This window comes from Amphiprion ocellaris, chromosome 2 (assembly GCF_022539595.1).
Source record: "Amphiprion ocellaris isolate individual 3 ecotype Okinawa chromosome 2, ASM2253959v1, whole genome shotgun sequence".
NCBI lineage: Eukaryota > Metazoa > Chordata > Actinopteri > Pomacentridae > Amphiprion > Amphiprion ocellaris.
Genome location: NC_072767.1, coordinates 39,937,167 through 39,958,362, shown reverse-complemented (window position 1 = coordinate 39,958,362; position 21,196 = coordinate 39,937,167). Strand labels below are relative to the sequence as shown.

The window sequence follows — 21,196 nt, the reverse complement described above, 5'->3', positions numbered from 1 at the left end:
TTTTATTTTTGTAAACTATGGTCAGTTCTTATTTTGTAAGACCAAACATTCTTAGCTCTATGGTTATTTAACTGTTTTATGATACTGTGAAATGCAGTAATTGTAATGTCAATATTAGTTCTCTTCAGTATGCATTGCCATGGTATCTTTATGTATCTTATAAAGTTGTGAACACACTTATAACCATGCTTAGTTATAATATATTACACTTCTTAGTGTTATTCTTACTTTTTAAAAATGTGTAAATAGGTCAAACTGAAGAATTTGTGTAAATTTAGACTATGCGGTTTCCCACCAGCAACAATCGTTGCCGAGCATACAACCTACATTTTTACTAACAAAACCAACATGAAATGAAAAATGTATACATATTATGTGTTAGGGAGGTCTAGGAGTAAAATACATGCACTTATTTTGCAGGGAAGAATTTGGGATTAAACGGGTTAATGATAAGTGAATGCTCTTCATCTGCCATGAATCATTTTAGGTCCTGATTTTCTAATATGAGTAACTGAACTGCAGTGGTCTGACTGCCTGTTAAGCAAAACATTAATATGCACGCTATTATCCAATAGACGTGCAGGAGCTCAAGGTTAACAGGAAGCAGCTTGTTGACATTAGTGAGACGCTGCGACGAAGTCAGTTTCATGTTGGACATTCACTAACACAAGTAAGTCCCGTTGGTTTCCTTATGCCCAACAGCAACGGAACTTCACTACTGTAAACTGACGGAAGGTTGCCCAGGACCAAAACAAGGCTCTTCATAGATAATATCTGAAGGTACATTTCCTTTTGTTTTGATAAGAAACTTTTATCACACATGACATTCAGATTGCCTTGCTCTTTTTGAAGCCCTTAAAAACAGTGATTCATTGAAAGACGAAGTAAAATTTGTCACATTAGCAGTAACTAGCTGTCTAGCTACACAACTAGCTAGATTACAGCTAATGCTAGTAGCCTACTAGCCGCTTGAGGACACAGCAGCAGTAGGATAACTTGTCAGAAACTTCTGGAAAACGTGTGGCTAGCTTTGTTTTTGTCGCATAGCCAATAGCAGGTAACGTTAGGGGGACGTTTTGATTATATTGCAACGTGTTATGTTTGAAATTACAACAATAATGGACTGCTTCGTGTGGCTTTCGATTGTATTTAGATGTTAGCATGAGAACAAGCTCACTGTTATTATCATGAGAGATAGCAGCGGAATAATCTTTAAACTGTGATGTGGGCTTAGACGTAACTAGAATTCCGGTTTAGGGCAGCTTGAGAAGTATACAAGGCTGCATGTTATGAAGTTGTGTCCTTTCTCCTTTTGTTTCATCAGAGTGACTCGATAAATGACTGAAAAAGCGGAAACTATGGACGCTCTAGATAGCCGTGACAATGCGCCATCAGTAAAGAAGAATGGACAAACCTCGTTGCTGGACAGCGGGGAAGACTTCGAGGTTTTAGATGAAGATGACATCGATGACGACCCCCCTCCTCTGGAAGATGCCGGGGGTGGGAAGGGAAAAAACACAGAGAAGTCAGAAAATAAAAATGCAGACATGGACCCAGAACCCTCAGGTCAAGTGGATGAATGGCTTGATGTATTAGGTATGTTTAAAAAAAATGACATGATATACTAAAATATATTCCTGTTTAAAGTTGATCAGGTTCTTTGCTCAAATCCACACACAGAGCCCAAAGCCTTGCGATTTCCAAGCACGGGTTTCTGCAGGGCATTAACAAGCATTAATAGTCATTAAGTTGATTTTGCGAAAATTAAGGCCTTAAATGGCATTAAAAATCATTAAATTTGATTCTCAGTGGCATTAGAAATTCTTTCTGCAGTTTTCAAGAAAATATTTGACAATAATAATATAATATGTAATTATAGACTGCAGTTCGTCAGATTTGTGCATCTGCGTAAACATGCCGAAGCATTGCAATAGTTGTTCCGGCTGGTACAGGTGCCAAAAACTGCATGTTTTTAAAGTGGCCGGCAGACTGGACCAGGAGGAGGAGAGATGGGAAATGCAAATTCCAGCAAAAATGGCTAGAAAACATGGATTTCAGAGAATGACTACAACCTGTGGGTGGTCAGGGGTGGGTTCTGGATTCAGAAATATGGAATGTAGGGACAGTTTTCATATAAAAATTATCTTTTACAAAAAAAACAAACCTGTGTAATTTGTTGAGTTCATGGTTGTGGCATTAAAGTTTTTACAGTATAGCATTAAAATAGCATTAAATAGCATTACATTTGACTGGCTGATTTCTCCAGAAACTCTGAAGCATGTTTTTGACTTGTGATTGCTCCAGCCATTGGACAGTGATCACTGCTGCAAATGACTGGAAACACTATGACTGTGTCTGACTCCAGGTAATGACCAGCTGAAGAAAAAAGTACTGGAGGCAGGCGAAGGGCAAGACAGTCGGCCACAGAAAGGACAGAATGTAAAGATTAATCTTAAAACCTATCTGATGGACGGAACACTTGTAGAGGAGCAGCCTGACCTTTCTTTCACTCTGGGAGATGGGGATGTTTTCCAGGTAGCACTACATTCTCTTAAGTTTTATTTTTCTTATAAGTGGCAAAGAATGTATGCAGAAGTTTCACTTTTATATGCTGGGTTGTGCATATTTATCTTTATGCTAATGGTAGCAGTTAGTGCTACATCATATATAACAGTAATTTACTTCTTCTAGGCACTAGATCTGACAGTGCAGCTCATGGAAATGAGAGAGAAGGCACTCATCCAGACTGATGCAAAATATGCATATGGTGCCCGAGGAAGGTAGGAAAGTGTTTTAATCTAACTAGTAAAAGCTACACAACTGCACTAGTATTGTAGGCCAAAAAATCCAATCATATAAAAGCTGCATTTTCGACTTACCTTTAAGTTTACTGTTGACAAAAAGATATTAACTCCCATTCTTGACTTTGAGCAAAATGGCATAGCTTAATTTTCTCTGCTTGGATGTGTTGTAGTTAAAATCTAATGAATGGCGTGTTTTACTTCCTCATCTCCTGACTTTATTTTTCTTCCTCTTGTCAGTCTTGAACCCGAGGTTTCGCCAAACGCTGAGCTTTCTCTTGAAGTGGAACTGCTGGAAGCGACTGATGCTCCAGACCTGGAGCTGCTGCCCCCACCGGAAAAGATTGCCCTGGCCAGCCATAAGAGAGAGCGGGGCAATATCCATTATCAACGTGGGGACTATGCTTTTGCTGTAAACTCATACGGCATTGCTTTGCAGATAACAGAGTCTAGTTCTAAAGGTGAGATTTGCGTAAGAAGTTGGTGAAAGTTATATTAAAATAAAATGTGGTTTCCTTACTCTTGTTGTTTACTTTCATTATGGAGTTTTGCAAGTTTCCCCTCAAAGAAAGAGGAGCCCATTGCAAATTTAAATGTCACAGTAGCTCCATGTTCGTGAAAAGAAGGGAAAATGTAATTGATTAACTAATGATGAACTTAGTTTCGATCATTTTCATGATCCACTGGTGGAGACTGTAATTCCAAACTTGCATGCACAGAATAACATGTAACAGATTTCAATGTTTGCTTCAGGTTAGACTCAAAAACAAACACTTAAAATAATTCATGAAGAAAATCCACTTTTTTTGGAACACTTCAGCCGTTCACAAGCTGTTTAGTGTAACTCCTCTTTTCCTTTAATCTCTACAATAGAGGTGAAGAGTGCAAAGTTAGTATGATGCTCAGAACCACAATAGCGAGCCTAATGTGAAATACACTATGCTAAATAAATGGCAAATCTCCTTCAGGTCTAAGTCCATGGTTCTATTTTCAACGACCTTTGTGCTGTTTTATTATTATTTCAATGTTGTGTCTTCTGTTGCAGTTGACATTACCCCTGAGGAGGAAAATGAGCTGATCGATGTGAAAGTGAAGTGTCTAAACAACATGGCTGCTTCTCAGCTGAAACTGGACCACTATGATGCAGCACTTAAGTCTTGTGTATCAGCACTTGCACACCAGCCAGACAATATAAAAGCGCTTTTCCGCATGGGCAAGGTACGTGTTGTTCTGGTTCTTTCAGTTTCTTTTTTTTATTAAACTCTCGTAGACTCTTGTTATCAGTTGTCTTCTTGCTTTAGGTACTGGCTCTGCAAGGAGAATACACAGAAGCCATTCAAACGCTGAGGAAGGCACTGAAGCTGGAGCCAAGCAACAAGGTACTTTTGTAATTATATCAGTAGTATTTGATTCTTCGTGTTTTCAAATGGCGAAATGACAGTCTGCTCCTATGGCCAGTAGATGGTGCTATAGGGTAGAATATAATTTTTATAGCGGCACAAGGGCAGGTGGACTGCTGATTCATCATTTCAGAGGATCTGTTTTCATGTTGTTGCTGTAAATAGGTTTACCCTGCACCCCATCCATATCCAACGCCGTGCCACTGTTTCTATTCTCCTGCTTATACAACTGTGTATATGTGGTTCTTTGGCTACACAAGACCATCTCACAGAATTCATCCAAGTGTGTGGGCTTCTTGGATCAGCTGTGAGCTGCAGCAGCATGCTACTCGTGCCCAGAACTTCAGTCCTACACCAATTTGTCAAACAGCACATGGCTTGTACACCACTTTTCAGCCAACAAATGCAGTGTAAATGCAATGCACTTTTACATTTTCTGTTCATGTTTCCTAGGTGAGTTGCTGAAATAATGGGAATCTGAAGTATCTGAATATTTGTTGTTTCTATATCTGCAGTACGAACATGTTGTAGATGTTTTGCACCTAAAAGCCCTTTTACCTGGCAGAGTTCTATTTCATGACTGTTGTCCTTGTGTATGTCCACAATGGTGTGTGTGTGTGTGTGTGTATCAATGCATTTCTAATTTGGTGCTAGATTTGATGTTTTAATGCTAAGATGCATTTGTCTCTTGGTGCTATAACAATAAACCAGGCTCCCTAAATAACTCCATGTTCTAGCAGCAAGAACAGTGGGTGTGCTTCAGTGACAATGCCAAGACGCTCTCATTATAATCAATGAGGCGGTCTTAAACAGGCACAGGCATCATGAAGTGACAAGATGACGCACTATCTTTTCCTTCACAGAGCACTGAGAGACATACTGTCTGCATTTTTTACACTGGTGTCAGCTATTCACGCCCTCTATCTTAAAGTCATATGTATGAGAGGAGATTTATTTGTCTGTGGTTTGTTTACTTTATGAAATGGCACACAGCCTGACACTTCCAGTTTAGACAGCCTCAGACGGTCTCAGCCCAGTATTTGGACACAGATGCTCTAAAGACAGGATGTTACACATTTGTTCAGCTTATTTTATCCTTTCCCCTGGGGACAAGTCAGTTTTGTGTCATTTTGGTGGGTAGCTGATTGTGTAATAGCAGTGCCAACTTGCCACGGGTGCCCTGCTTTAAATTTATCTTCTAAGTCTTTGCAGTAGGAAGGAACAGTGAGATCCTCAGGGTAGGAACTTATACAGACAGACATACTGACTCTCTTCCTGCTGATCCTCACAGGTGGGACTGCACTCAAAAATACAATTACTATTATTGAACATTGCTGTAAACTCTACGTATTGGTGCTCTATCAGTTATTCTGGAGTGCTTTTAATAAGCAGAAATGTTTTTTGGCTCTGCAAACCCTGGTCTGCTTAGTCACTTACAGGCTTTAAGAGCAGCGAAGTGACTCAGATCTGAGACCATGCTGGAACAATAACTGAACCCATATCCTGGAATAATTGTGTGGACATGTGGGCAAAATTGCAGGCTAATTTTGTGTTGCAAGCCTGTGATTTCTTGGAAGACAACAAAGAATAGCATAAACACTTTTCCAGTATTTATTTATGTTAAGCATTTAATCAATGCTTCTTTCAACCATAATGATTAAAGAAAACAATATTGGTCTTATTTCTTTTGAGAAGCCTGGTGATTATGGCTATTTCTCGTGCTTTCCAGACCACTTGGTCACTGCTTGTGTCTGTTGATGTAAGGGTTATTATCATCCTGACATGTTATCATTACCAAGGAAATCAGACTTGGGTTGTTTTACAGTAGCAGGACTTTGTTTTCGACATGTTTTTGTGAGACAGGTTTGAACTGGAGCCTGCAATATCATTTTGTCTCATCTCTCTTGTATAGACAATCCATGCAGAGCTCTCCAAGCTGGTGAAGAAGCACTCGGAGCAGAGGGGAGCAGAGCAAGCCATGTATAAGAAGATGCTGGGTAATCCCTCCAGTAGCAGCGGCACACAGAAACACCGGGCCAAGTCTTCATGGGTGAGACAGTCATTCCCTCAGAAAAATGTCTGCATAATACATTTTTAATGAATGAATATTTTCAGTCAGATGAATATATTCCCTTTGAGTTTTTTTGTCTGTCGTGCTATTCAATCTACCTAACATGCACTGTACATTTATTTCCCCAGGGTCTCAGCTGGAAGTGGCTTTTTGGTGCCACTGCAGTAGCCATCGGTGGCGTAGCTTTATCCGTTGTCATAGCTGCTAGAAATTGAAGCAAGAGCCTGTAGTGACAGCCTGACCAGTCCGAGCAGTGGGTGAGCTTAAACACAGAAGCACAGCTGGCAGTGCCTTCTGACCTTTGGCCAAAGTGGGTGGAAATGTCAGTCGGTCAGTTGCCTCCTCACTGTCACTCTCTTTTCTCTGCTATGTTTGAGAACTATTTGTGACAAATAATAAATCATCACTAATTGCGTATGGGAAAATAATATATTTCCAACCTTCTAAACGTGTAGGTTTATGCGTATCTGTCACATTGCCAGACAGTTTTGTTTTTTTTGGCTGCCATTGTTTGTGTCTTTGGTAGTTAATATTGGATTATTTGAGCATTTGAAATGAAAAATAATGAAAAATGGATGCAGATAGGAGCTATATAAAGATATTTTTTAAAATAGCTGTCGTGATATGGTCCCATAGTTATGCTATAGTTTTAAAGCGTCACATTCTGCAGTTATTTTATCATCGAGATGGGATTTCACTTTGTCAGGAGACAGTGTTTCATATTGAGTGACCAGACAAATAACACCTGTACGAAGAAATGCAATCCAACAGTCGTTCCGGTTTTGCTACTTAAAGTTTTCAGTTTTTCTTTAGTTGTTTTTTGTTTTAAACCCATTTCTTGTCGTATATGTGGAGTTCCTGAGGTTAAAACACACAATATTGAAAAGCAAAAGTGTCCAAAACACCTCACAACATAATGCAGTTAAATGAAACGCAACAAACTGCAGCCTCATATAGCAATATGCAATTGAAAGCATATCTAAATCAACAAACAAAGGCAGTAATATAGTACTGGATTGCAATTTAAAGCTGGGGATTCAGTCACTCGTGTATACATACATAAAATAATCTGCTGATGTAGATATACAATACTTTCTTTTCAATATTTCTCAAATTACCCATTTTTTTGTGATGAAGATGCAGTTTTTACCTTTAAAACCATGGCAGTGATGGTACATGGACTTTTTCTGGTGTGACCGAAGGAGAGTTGACTTTAACTTCATTCAATTATTACCTCAGTTTTTGATGATTAAGACCAAATGTTGAACAGATGACCCTTCGAGTACGATGTCGGGTATGTGTATTTCTGTCCTCCTGTGAAGCCTTCTTTAAATTGCGTTCCTTGTAGATGTTAATTTATTCCACTGTTTTTGCTCATAGCTTTCTTTCATACACTAAATGTGACTAACGACTCCATGGTTTCGTCAGAGTAGATGGTCGGCCGATAGAGCCAAAAGTTGCATAAACCCTTAACATTCGCCGACATATTAAGTGGTCCCTGCTTTTGTTAAATTTGTGTTCATCACCAATAAAATATGTCTATTATCAAACTGCAGTTTCCTTTTTTGTGTTGTAACACTTAATATCAGTGTGTGTAATGGAGTATTGATAGTTGTGGAAGGATTTCATGTGGTGTTCTTGATCCACCTGTGATTACAAGTGCTCTTCTGCATTTATCCTTTATAATAATGGGCTTGTTGCAGTTAACAATATCATTACTACAGACACTCACGTGTTCAATTTAAAAACATTTACCAGACTACTAAGCCTGGACTGACTTAAGGCTAACATTCTAAAACCTACCACCTAGGTAAAAAATCTGTAAGTAATCATCGAGAAAGATCTAAATCACAGCTGTCACACCAAAGCTGGCATCCTAAAAGCATAGAACCCTAGAGTTAGAAGACCTGATTCATGCTTTTATTACCTGCAAAGTGGACAGCCGTAATGCTCTCCTTACTGGCCTCCCTAATTAGCCCATTAGACATCTGCAACTCATTCACAATGCTGCTGCTAGAACAGTGACACCAAGAAGAGAGAACGCATCTCCCTTAATTTTCAGATTCCTGCACTGGCTTTTGACTGACTATAGAATTAAATTTAAAACCCTAGTTATTGTCTGGAAATCTTTGATCTGGCACCAAAATATATTGGAGATACATTTGCTGAAGCCTAGTAGATGTCCTGTATCTGCTGGGACTGGTAAGTTAGTGGTGTCCGGAATTCAGGCCAGACATGATAAAATGATGTTTAGTCATTTTGCTGCCCACTGCTGGAACCAGTTCCCTTTGGAAGTAAGATTTGGCCCAAGGGTAGCCATTTTTAAAAGTAAACTCAAGACATTTAATTAAAAGTTAAGCTGAATTTAGATTTTTTTTTAGTTTACTTTTTTATAAAGTCTGGTGTTAATTGCCTGTACTTTTATTAAGCTTTTATCTGCACTTTTATTCCCTTCGTTATACATTGTATAATGACAATAAAGAATATTCTATTCAATTTTTTTCTGTGTTTTATTGTATACTTTTACATGGTTTTTGTTTCATATTTTCCTATTTTCTATCAGTTGTAATTGTTCTATAGAATTTATTTAGCTTTTCTGTACTGATGTATCTGATTAATCTGATTTCATTCTGCTATATTTTATCCTTTTATTATTATTATTATTATACAATATACTTTAGACTTAGACTTGTCCCACTTGGGGAAATTTATCTTGGACTCAAAAGCTGTGCCATCAATGCCATCTCAACAACTACAGAACAGTATTGCACATATCCCAAACATTACATATAACACATACATACACCATAGTAAAATGATTAATATATATATAACATAATATAATTATTAATTATAATTATTTATTATTATTATTATTATTATTATTTTTTTTTTTTTTTTTTTTTTTTTTAAACATTTCAGTAACTTCTGAACATGATAAGCTGCCGTATAAACCAACTTTGTCGCTTTTTTTCCTGGCTAAAAATCACTGACATCCCTTAAGCATGCGGTATTTACATTCCCTACTGTTTTATTTGTTAACAGCTGGATAAGTTTTCGGGACAGCCACAAGCCAAGTGTGTGTGTTTTTCCCGTGTTCTTTTTCCTCCAGACACTGACGTCTCCCTGACGCAATGAGATGACCTATCGTTTCCCTGTTCCTACGCGTTACTGATGGGCAATGCTGGTTAGTACATGCTGCGAGGAATGCACATTAAGTCGCTCATTAGTAATGCAAAATTACGGAAAAATATATTGATCGTATGGTTCACCTGTTGTGAATAAGTTGTGAGTAAAAGTAAGGATTTTTTATTTATTTTTTAAAATAATTTACAACAGTAAATCTGGGTAGTTGTACATTAAGATGCGATGCGTTTGTGTATTTTAGTGGGAATAAATATTTTTTCAAAATTTTCAGATTTAAAATACAAGCGCCCGGTGACTTCATCGCCGGTGAGCGGTCATTGAATATTCATTGAAAAGCAACGGGAGTTCTCGGTTTACGACAGAGCGCGTCCGTGCGCGTGGTGGGAACGGTAGCAAGATGGCGGCGCTGAAGGAGGAGCAGTGCTACGGACTGTCCTGTGGAAGAGTGAGCAACGGCAGCAACGTCTCCGTCTTCCACGTTAAACTCACTGACAGCGCGCTGAGAGCGTTCGAGGGCTACCAAAGCAGCAAGGTAAACGGTCGCTCTCGGTGCCGTGACATTTTTTTATTTATTTATTTGTGTGTGTGTGTGTGTTGGTCTGCCGTCCTGGCGGCGGCTGTGGCTCTGACAGGCGGAGTGAGGTCGGTCAGTTCCCCCCCCCCACTCGGTTCTAGTCTCGCCGCCTTCACGCTGCGATGTCCGGGCTAGTTTGGGGCTCCGTGAGTGGACCCGTTGAGCCGAGACTAGCTGGCTGGATGTCGGAGGTTGTAGTCTCTTTTTTTCGTTCCAGCTACACCCTGACTCACTCCTCACCGAATCACCTCTCTGGACACTGAACCCTGCCTGTTATTATTATTATTATTATTTTTTGGTATTAAACTGTTTCAGTTGGCGCAACAGTTTATTTCAACTTGCTCAAAATGTCTGTTACAGCCTTTAAGAAATTCTCACTGGGGCAACTTGTGCGTACAGATGTTTCCATAAAGTTTGTAGAAGCTGTCAGTTTCTTTCTTTTTTTTTTTTTTGGTAAAGCTTGCTACCTAAACTAGCCCACACATAAAGATAACGGCTACCATTCGCATATATGAACCCTCTTTTCTCTCTGACTATCAAAATTGGTAACTCCACGAACGTGTCTATGACAACACGGTGAATAATTTGGAAAAGTACCCAGTATTCATGCGAAAGATTTCTCTTCCCAACCCCCCCTTCACTGGCAGTAAAGGCTCATGTGCACTTTACAGCTTCAGAATTGAGTTATCAAACGCGAGATCCAACACATTTCTCTTTGTCAGCAGTGGGTTTTTAAATAAAGAGACAGAATTCAAGGTCTGGTCTCTGAATTGGCGCTGCTGCTGCTGCTTCTTCCTGGGCTGGCTTCCCCTGTGGAGAGCTTTAAGTCTGGTGGTGGCCATCTAACGTTTCAGCTTCTATAAATATTTGACAGGGAAAACCTGGCAGGCCAGGAGGAAAGGGCCTTATCTCCAGCTTCAGTGGCTGTGCACAGCAGGACAGCAGCTGATAAACCAGAACAATACATTTGCGACAGGTAATTAGGAGACTACGAGTTGTAGGATGAGTCTTGCTTAAACAAATGCGTGACTCAGAAGGAATCAATATTATAAGGTCATTGTAGCGACAGTAGTTAGTTTTTAAGGACTTTTGGCGTTTGGAAGTGTGGGCAATCTTTGTATTTGGTTACCTGCAACATTTTTGCAATGAAAAAAGTGTGTTTAGGTTGAGATTTTTGCTAAATTTGGTGATTTTTGACTGCGTGCAACCACAGAGATTTGCACTGCTTCATCCAGCCTGCATTGCTGGTGATTTACATAACATTATTGCTTCTTTTGCAAATTATTGATTTGAGAATGTACCCTACCTATTGTCCATTACTTTTACCACACTGAATGTTTCCTGCTCAGTCTCACCATTAATTAGGGCTAGAGTCAGGTAAAACTGTATTCTAAATTTGACTAAAACATGCAGAAGCACATACCCACAACTATTTCTGCCACCAACCTTCATTTACAGCACTTGTAATGGGAATAGGCTGTTACTTTTCAAAAGGAAGCAGTGCGATACAGGATTGTTTCAAGCACCTTGGGGTTTATGGAGTTAATATCGGCAGGGTTTTTCTCGAGAACAGAATGCTGCTCGGTCTTTAGCACCATTCCTCTAATTCTACAGAGGCATGTTAAATGCACATTCTCTCGCAAAGTTATATTCTAAGGAGTAATTTGCATTTTTAAAAGCAATTATCACACCTCATACATGAGTTTTTGGCTTCAACATGGATTGCAGAAGCAGGAAAGTAGGAATGATGTTTGACAGTTACGGTGCATCTTTCTTTAGAAGTGCCTCTTGTATAGACATGCAGACTTGCTGCTGAAGTTGTACAGCTCAGTGAAGCTTAGTGCATCACCTTGACTAGATATGGCTTATTGAGTAATCAAAAGTGTGACAGTGTGAGAGGAGCACACACTTGGAGAAGTAGTGTGATAAAAGCATCATTTTTGGGATGCTACATCTTAGCTGTTTAATTCACATTTTGGCTTTTTGTGTGGGTGGAGGTGTATCCTTATGGTCCACAGTTTGGGTTGCCTTTTAGTGCTAAATAACAATCCAGCTGACTTTCTCTTTCATTTAGAGATGCATAAGGAGAGTGCAGGCAAATAAGCACTGTAATTATGACTGGCAACAGCTTTTGTTGAATCCCAGTTACAGCGGCTGCACATAATGACAGATGACGAGCATACATCATACCAGCCACCCATATGACACACGGGATTCATTAGTGTGCAGGTGTGCCGCATGCCTGAATCAGTTGCAATATAGGTGTGCGTGTTGCATTACAGTCGTAATACACACTAGAGTCTCCTGAGTCATCTGCACTCTCAAGAGCTTAGAGCCATGCATATTTAAAAGAAGTAATTCAAAAATACCACATTGAAATTCAGACCACAATTAAAGCCCAACAATATGAACAGCAAGCAGTGCAAATAAATCAACTACCATAGACCGCATTTCTGCAAACAGCAATGGACAAAAGATGTCGTTCTATGTTTACACTGAAGAAATTATGGTCAGATTTGCTCCACGTTCGACTCCCATCAGTGTGAAGCTCTGACCTGTGCCAGTGTTCGTCTTTGTTCAGTCAGGAAATGTAGGAAAAATCTACTTTATTAAGGATAAAGGTAGACAAATTGGATCATCTGAGAGGCTGAAGCAATGTGTAGTTTTCTGCCACTTTCAAAGTTCATAAACTGCTGTGCTGTGATGGAGAGACTTAATTAGTTTGTTCCCCTCAAATTAACCATTTTATGAGGTTGGAATGTCATTTTATAAATGTGCTGTGGTCCAACACTAACTACTGAGTACTGAGGTGCCACCTCTTCAAACTTGAGCTTATACTGCTTTCAATGTGGCTCTGATGCCTTTTAGTGGAGCTAAGCGCCTCCAGCTTCCTCATAATTCTAACACTGGCTGGCACCCAACTGCAGGGGTGAGCTGGAAAAGGAAGAGGAAGAGAGGTAAACTCTTAATTGCATCATTGCAAAGTCACTACATGCTTTTAGACTGAGGGAGAACAAGACATTCCTATAAGTTGACTGATTTCATTTCAGTATGAGCTAACCGAGTGCAGAATGTTGGACCAGATGCTAAACTGCCCAGTAGTCACTGTTGGTGTATTAAGAATCTTCAAAGTATTGCTGAGTGTTGCTGTGTCTGCAAGACGGTTGAGCAACAGTCATCAAGCGGCAGTAGCTGGGTGCGTTTACTGCTTCCTGTATGAGACGTGACTGTCAGCTGGGTTCCTCTGTTGGTACATCTGAGGACAGAGTGAACTGGAGCTCCTTCTGTGGGACTGGCAGCCCAGAGACTCACTTTTTCTTTTTTTACCCTCTGTGACATAAGCAAGGAAATGAGTAAGGCGACCGAGCGTCATCAAGCTGAAGGTTATGGAGAGTACAGATAAAAGTTTTTAATTATGTCTCTGGATGACTGTTGTTATAGAAAAGTATTGGAAAACACACTTTCAAAAGCGTGATTCAGAAGTGCTTCAGAGAGTTCATTTTCTTTACTCCAAAAGACACAGCTGTCTCAGTCCACAATGGCAACTGCTTAAGTATCATACTAAAGTATTAAGCTTGTTACAAATCTAAAATGAACATTTACAGGCAGTACAGAAAAGCTTGCATATGAACTGACAATCCATGGCACTACTGTTGTGTTCCAGCCTGAAAAATTTAGTTTGTTTTGTCTGGCTGACATCAGACGTCATGATATCTTCCATAAGGATCATATAAACATAAAATAAATTTTGGTGTTCATGGTCAGAAGCGTCCAGCCAAAGAATGGCTGAGACTAAAGGACCAAAAGGTACAAAATTTTGAATTTCAGAACAGATCTGTCGGTTAAATGGATAGACTTCCATTCATATGCCCCCATACAAGTTCACACATACACACTGACCATACTCCATTGTTTTGACAATAGAGATGCCCAACTTGGCTGTCATCAACACAACTAACTGGCTGCAGTCACAGTTTTGTGAGAATTTTGTCACATATTGTAAATCATGGATGAGCTCACACATTTTTACCAATCATGTAATGATTGATTGACAGACTTTGAGGCCTGATGCATTTTCTCATGTTTTAGTGACACAATTCTTGCAGTTTAGTATTTGAAAATAATGTTGTGTTGATTGTTTCTTAATTAATACAATTATAACTGCCAGTTTTGACCATAAATACAATTAATAAGGAGATGTAACACAACATCAGGTCATGATTGTATGTAAATGGTCGGAAGTGGTTGGTCAATTTTGAATAGGAATAAATTTGTTAATCACGTTAAACAAACGCAGCCCAAGGGTTATGTTAAACTCTTGATTGGCCGCAGTTACATCTTTTTGTTTCGTACTAAGGTTATAGATTATTAAAAAAGAGTATTAATATTAGGTTCTTAAAAACTAATGTCACAGCAGTGACACCCATGTTGTGAAGAACAATTGGCTCTGCAAACTTCTGCATTCCATTCCAGTTTCAGCCCTGGAATTGAATATAAGTAGCTGTAATGAATATAATGATGCATTTAATGATGTGGTCTTAAATCTAGGTCTTTTTAAATGTAGTTGTTGCCTGGTCCAGTTAAACATGGTGACATTAAACATGCCCATGCCCATGAAATCATAGTATGTAGATGTCAGAAAAGACAATTGTTGAATTGTTCCCAAGTTTTGTCTGGAAACTCATCAGTGTTTGTATGTTTGAGATGTGAAATACTGACATTAGTTTGCTGCCTCTGGAGTCAGTCTTTGCACTGAGGAGATCTTCAGTATTGTTTGATGAGCTTTTTACTTTGTCACCACAGACAAGTGTCAGCAGGTAAACTGGAATTTTACCTGCTGACACTATACTGGAATTTCTTGGTTTCACTGACGAAGCATTAACACCCTTTTTGTAATACTTTATCTGAGCCATTCCACTTTATTTCATTAAAGTCAACTGAGTAGGAGTTTCTTATATGGATGAAGATTAATTCTCACTATAAGTGCCTGTGGTGACAGGCTATAGGCTTGGCCATCTACCCCTGTCTCAGCCCCTGTGGGAATGCTATGGGAAGTAATGGAGACAGGGTGGGGATTTTGTTGCTTGATGCTGGTTGGCCTGTGCTATGGTTATTTAAGGAATGCTTACTCCCCAGTTTCAGCAGATCACGAGACACTGCAAGAGATGACCATAACCACTAAGGCCAAATATGACTCTAAATGTCATGGTGTTCTTCTGTCCTGTGGCAGGGTTACCACAAGTGACCATGTCAACCTAATGTCACTGTACACAGTGCAGACTGCCTGACCTGCTGTGCCTTTTTCAAGAGATCCGTCAGTGCATAGGTCATAGTTTAATCTTTGGCCCACAAACATGCTTTGTGATTGTGTTTTTTTTTTAAATCAATATTGGAGCAGTATAATGCATGAAATGGGCACAAATGTTCAATGCTGACTGAAGCTTGAGGATCAGTTTTATGCACATTTGAGTTCTGTTTGCATATAGCCTTAACTTAAGGATGTTATTTTATTCAGTGATTTGTAATGATCATGAATCAATGCCAAGACCTGAAAGATTGCTGCTTCAATTAAAAAAAAACTGAATCAGACCAAACCTTGAAGGAACCGCTTCTAACTCAGTGCAGGCTTTTCTGTATTTGAAAAGACTGATTATGAAAGGAGATTCCTCTTTTTATTCGAAATCTTGCAATCTATCCTTGTGTGCCTTTCACTCTCTCTGACAAGTGTTTATTCTTGTCACTCACGTCAGCTTTGTGACATGTCAGTTGAAATTATAAAACATAATTTCCCTTCTCGAGGGTGACAGTGTTTTTATCTTGATTTTCAGCAGACTGTGAGACAATACATCTATAAAGATATACAGTGATTTAACAGTGAGTGCAGATATACAGTACTGTGCATATATTAGAAGCACTACAAGTAAAGTGAGCATGCTTTCAAAAATAATGCCATGAGTAGCTTCAGGTCATTGGCATGCACTTCACAATGATCAGATGCCTCTCTGATGGTATTGCGTGATGGCAGAATCTTAACATCAAAAGTACCTAAAACCTTTCCGCAGAATTATATATCCGCGCTCACTGTAAACCCACTGAATGTTTCATATATAACCACCGTTAGTTACATAATTCAAAAAGTCCCAGAACAATTAAATATTCAGCTTGCAGAACTAACTCAATTTCCCAGAGATACTATTAACACGCTGTGGAAGGTTCCCTAATTACCCATCTACACCTGAAGCTACTAGTAACACCAGTAATGAAAATGGTCTTCCATGTGTAGTTTGCATTGCCGCTGTTTGCCATGAAAATGATTGGCCTTGAAGCAATCTTTATGCAAGCATGGAAGCAGGGCATTTAAAATCAATAGTAGCCTAGTGAAAATATTACTTTGATTGGTTTTCCTTCTGTAGTACAAGAAAACAAGACTCCAGTGTAAATCTTACAGATAATTTCATTGATTTAATACCAAAATATTTACTTTCAGAGCTTGGGAGAGGCACAGCAGAGAAATGTTGAATATATAAGATGTTGTTTGAAACATCTTATATTCCTTTAAAGCAGGTTTTACCCAAAACATATCATCACATGCTTAAAATGTATGTCAGGCCCATGAAGTCACTGATTCTAAATCAAAATCAAATTTGTCGGGTGACAAACTGGCTGTCATAGTGAGGGATGAGGGACAATTGTTGTTTAAAAGTGGATTAATCACACACATTTTCAGGTTATCTCTCCTAGAATGCATGGCATTCATTGTGAAAAGTTGAATCCCGTCTTGTTTTTCACCCCAACACACCAGACCAATCTCTGTGAACTTACTGCAAAGTATGACTGAGCGGCTGTCTTTCCCGGTATGACAAACCCACAAAAAAGTATCGGCACTTTTAGTCTGATTAGAATACACCTTGCAAATGTAGTTTAAAAGTAATTCTCCAGTGAGTTAAAATCACATAGTTCAAGGGCTTAGAACTGTAAAAGGATAATAACCAATTTGCGATTTATTTTTCAGATTAGTTGGTAAAAATGCAGTTTTCCCTCCTTGTTTCAGGGGTTATTGGTCTTTTTGACTCTGGTATGAAAGTCTGCTGAGTCATCACTTTCACATCTCTTTTGTCAAGGCCTGTCTTTACCAGAAGAACACAGTTCTTTGAAGAACTCTGATTAAGATCTGAAAGGAGTTTAATTTATTAAGTTGGGAACGCTCACTTCCATTTTCTGCAAAATTACTCTTTTGTGATGAGACTGTTAAGTATAGATACTGCATTCAAGCATTACCAATAGCTGTGTTTTTTTGTGCTATATTCACATTAAATTCAAATCTCCAGGGTGGATCGTTTTTGAAAATAATTGTTTGGTTGTAGTTTTGACAAAGCTATTAAAGGACACCTTGAGGTACTGTGAAACAAAAACGTGAAGAAACTCAATTTGAATACCAATGCCGCCAGTCTGCATTTATATATGTGTTGTTAGATGACAGAGCATAAAATGGGGATTTATTTAATCCATCTCAGACCTTAAAACATCTCAGTGCATTGCATTGTTTTGTATTTCTGTTCTATAAACACAAGACTATCAGACACTACATGCAGTGATCTTACCCCTTCAACAAAGAAATTGTGCGTACATAAGAATCTAATGCTTTCATTTCAAGCACAAGATCAAAAGTTGGCTCAGCATTCATCAGATGGAAATTACTAAGAGCTTCAAAGGGTTTCTTTCTAGTGGTGAACAGCCAGTTACAGTAAATACACCACCAAGTCGGCCCAATTAAGCCTACATGCTGGTGTGTTACTTCAAACACTCGCCTGACACTGTTCGGTCGCAGCTGTTTTAATGGGACAGACTTGCACGCTACATTTTTGCACTCAGGAGACACTCAACAATGATGCATGAGAGCAGGGACACCCAGTACCATTTCACCCTGCAGTGTGCATGGCACAACGTGCTCTTTCCACCTCTGAAATACTAGACAAGTGGAACATCTCATCAGTGTGACAGTGATGCAACTAAACACCTGACAATTTGGGTGCCACAGCCATACCCATCAGGCTTTAGACATGGACTATTCCTGTGCGCTTTAACAACAAAACAAAGAAATACTCCAGCAGTGCAGCTAAAAGAGTCTAGAGAGTTGCTCTTTTATATGTGAGAATATAGTTCAACCTGGTGTGCTAAGTCTGTATTGAATTGAGCAGTTACTTTAAATGAATCATGACAGGTTTCTGCTCTGTTTTCCTTTTTAAAAACTGCTTCCAAACTCTGCTGAAATATACCATTGTGGCAATCCAGCATCTTGTCATTTATTCTTAATGGGTCTGAACCTTGGGCTTGTTTTCAGTTGGGTATCAGGAAGAATTTGGCCTAGCAGGCAAATCTTTATCCAATAAAGCAGTTTAATGAACCCGATTAACCTGAGCAAGGTTTGAGGGAGAAAATACCGGCCTCTGTTAGCCAGCAACATTTACAATTCAGGCTTTACTTCCTTAATTTAGTTCCAAGAATACATCTTTGGGGAAAGCAATGTGAGCATATTAAGGATTTCTCATTTTAAAAAAAGGAAAAAGTGAAAATCTATGGTTCTTGGCAAATGGGATTGCCTAATGTAGTGAACAGCTGCAGAGTTAATAAATGGACTTTGTCATGAGCGTTTTGCCAACTGCTGTTTCCAAGGTCAAAAATGAACTTTCTGTTATTTGAAAACTCAAAATAAAACCTTCTTTTCTTCATTAAATAATTTCAGTAACTAATGCCTCGTTGGTATAATGCTCAGGTAAAATTGGGACTATTAGTAAGTTGATTCTTTCTGTATTATCTTTATGTGTTGCTTTTTCATACTGCAGGAAAAAAAATACACTCAGAAGACAAGCTTTTATTTATAGGAAGCAGAATTGACCAACACTGCCATTAGTTTAGTTTTTAATCACAGACTACTTGACTGCAGGTCCAAACTATGCAGCTGATCCGCCATCAGTTGCTGGTTGGCTGTGTGTGGGAACATCCACGGCCTCGATCCGTGGTCAGGACCCATACTCTGTCCCTAAGGTTAGCTCTGTGGAACATTCTGGGCTCAGGTCCCAGAGAATAGTGACATGTCAGCAGCCCATTCAAATGAACAGGCTGAGGGTAGCACTATGTTAGCAGTGCTGGGAGGGGGTGAGGCAGGGGGAGGGCAGAGGGTGGGAGTGCTAAAACTAGTGCTGTGTTAAACATTGCAGGGATAGACCAGGGAGCGTGGCTCCATGAAAGGTCTGGTGTTCCTGCATAGGCTGTGGGTGTGCAGAGTTCAGGACAAAATACAACAATCCACAGCTGTTTAGAACGAAGAAAAAGAAGTAGAAAGCTACTGGCGCATTTCTGTTTAAATTCTGCTGTCAGTATGACACCGTGTTCACAGTGATAATGCTTCGCCATCACAATTTTACCGTGTTACTGTTTATTAATTAGCCATAAACACAAAGTTGTGCTGAGGTAGATGGAAATGTCTTGTTTTGCAGATATTTAGTCATAAAGCAACTCTGGGAAAACTGCATTTCTGACCTGATGATGTAACTACAGGTAAAGTTAAAGCATCACCAAAGTAATTACAGTGTATCCTCAGGCTGACATGAATGTCTGTGTGAAATGTAATAGCAATCCATGCAATAGTTGAGACATTTCCCTCAAAACTGCAAATGCAACTCCATGCCGGCGCTACAGAAAAACTCAAGGGAATTCATGAACAATGAATATCAGAGCACAATGAATATTTGTACAAATTTGCATAAGTGAATGCTTCGTCTTGCTCATGGCACTCAATCTTCTGGCCATCATGAGTTTCTGCACCAAAATTCATGGCAGTCTTTCCAGTATTTGCCGAGTGATGTCTCCAAAAATGTGGCAATAATGGAAAAATCAGGGGATTACCAAAGTCCGTGGGATTCATCCTCCAGGGGTGTATGTGCACAGTTACACTGGTTACGCCTGATTTAGGGGATCTGTCTCTGTGTGGTTCATCCCATGTCGACTTCATATACTCTCCTGCTGAATCTATCCATATCTCTACTTGAGTCAGCTCAAAATTTGATTGGAAAGTTTGAAAAATAATCAACATATGGTCAATTAAACTGTGAGGAGAAAGAAATAGAAACTATTCATACATGCGTGGAAGTACAGAGGTTAAATTGAAACTCAAGGCATGAAAACACAATCATAGACTATTCTAACAAACCGCTATCTCACACAACCTCACAAGTAAAGACAGGACATGATTTGAACATAAAACATTAATTTTAAAAAATGAAGTAATTTCTCAAAATTTTACACCTTCTGGCCTCATTTTGAGCAGAACTGTGTTGTATGGTGTACTGTGTTTGCATTACCTGTAAAAGCAGTGGCAGTGGTTGTGTTAGTGACAATATTTAACCACTTTAAACTTTCCACTGCTTCTAGGTGTGGTTGTGGTTAAGTGGAGGGGTGGATATATTAATGGGTGTGTGATGTGGTATTACACATGCTACTGCTTCAGATTGTGTTAAGAATTTCTCAGAATCATGCACTTCCAGCTAAGCTATTGTGCCATAAATTTGACACATTGGACACATTTATTCACAACAGACTTGGCTTTTATCTGAGTCCTCAAATGTCTGATTAAACAAGTTGGCTACACACATGCCAGAAGAGCAAAACTAGCCAAAGCGTGTAAAGTTGTGACAGTAAGGTTTGTTCTGGATTTGTCAACATTTTGTACGTGGACAAACTTACTGAAATGTGATGAGGAAACGTGTACATAATTTGAGAATCGATTTTCAGTTGTATAGGATACAGTTTAACTTTTGAAATGAAAATGGTTTTCATGTAATAGATATTGGATATTTTCAACTGAGGAAACAGGCATAGATTAAATGTTAAGATGTTCTAACTGGACAAAGACGAATTATTAATCAAAGCACACTACTTTGATATATCTTGTGGTATGTCTGGAGGGGATTTTGACGGTCTGTTTAAAGTTCTTCGAATTAAAATCTATGGGAGTTCTTGCCATTTCCACAATCCATATCTCTTCTATGTACTATACATACCTAACTGTGGAAATTCTAGCTTGTATTGGTTGGATGTAGTTACACCAAGTACTCATTTTTACTCTTAGTAAACGAAGTGTACCACACAGTGAACAGAAGCTCACCAGTGTTTATGTGCATGTTCCATATCTCTGGGTCAGCAT

General features: G+C 39.1%; 2 protein-coding genes across 2 annotated transcripts in view; both read left to right on the top strand.

Annotated features, from left to right (window-relative positions):
• The first annotated feature begins 638 nt into the window (after positions 1 to 638).
• On the top strand, positions 639 to 7,822 carry fkbp8 (FKBP prolyl isomerase 8). Its single transcript, XM_023267266.3, has 9 exons — positions 639 to 780; positions 1,325 to 1,596; positions 2,366 to 2,535; positions 2,692 to 2,780; positions 3,042 to 3,262; positions 3,847 to 4,019; positions 4,103 to 4,180; positions 6,114 to 6,251; positions 6,401 to 7,822. Exons 2-9 carry the CDS (start codon positions 1,338 to 1,340, stop codon positions 6,485 to 6,487), a joined length of 1,215 nt encoding a protein of 404 aa, XP_023123034.2. The 5' UTR covers positions 639 to 780; positions 1,325 to 1,337; the 3' UTR covers positions 6,488 to 7,822.
• Positions 7,823 to 9,708: 1,886 nt separating this feature from the next.
• The window catches only part of ell (elongation factor RNA polymerase II), a 36,310-nt gene continuing 24,822 nt past the window's right edge, over positions 9,709 to 21,196 (top strand). Inside the window, exon 1 of the mRNA XM_023267264.3 lies at positions 9,709 to 9,951. Coding sequence (XP_023123032.1) covers positions 9,817 to 9,951 — 135 coding nt within the window. The 5' untranslated portion in view covers positions 9,709 to 9,816. The remainder of the gene's footprint in view (positions 9,952 to 21,196) is intronic.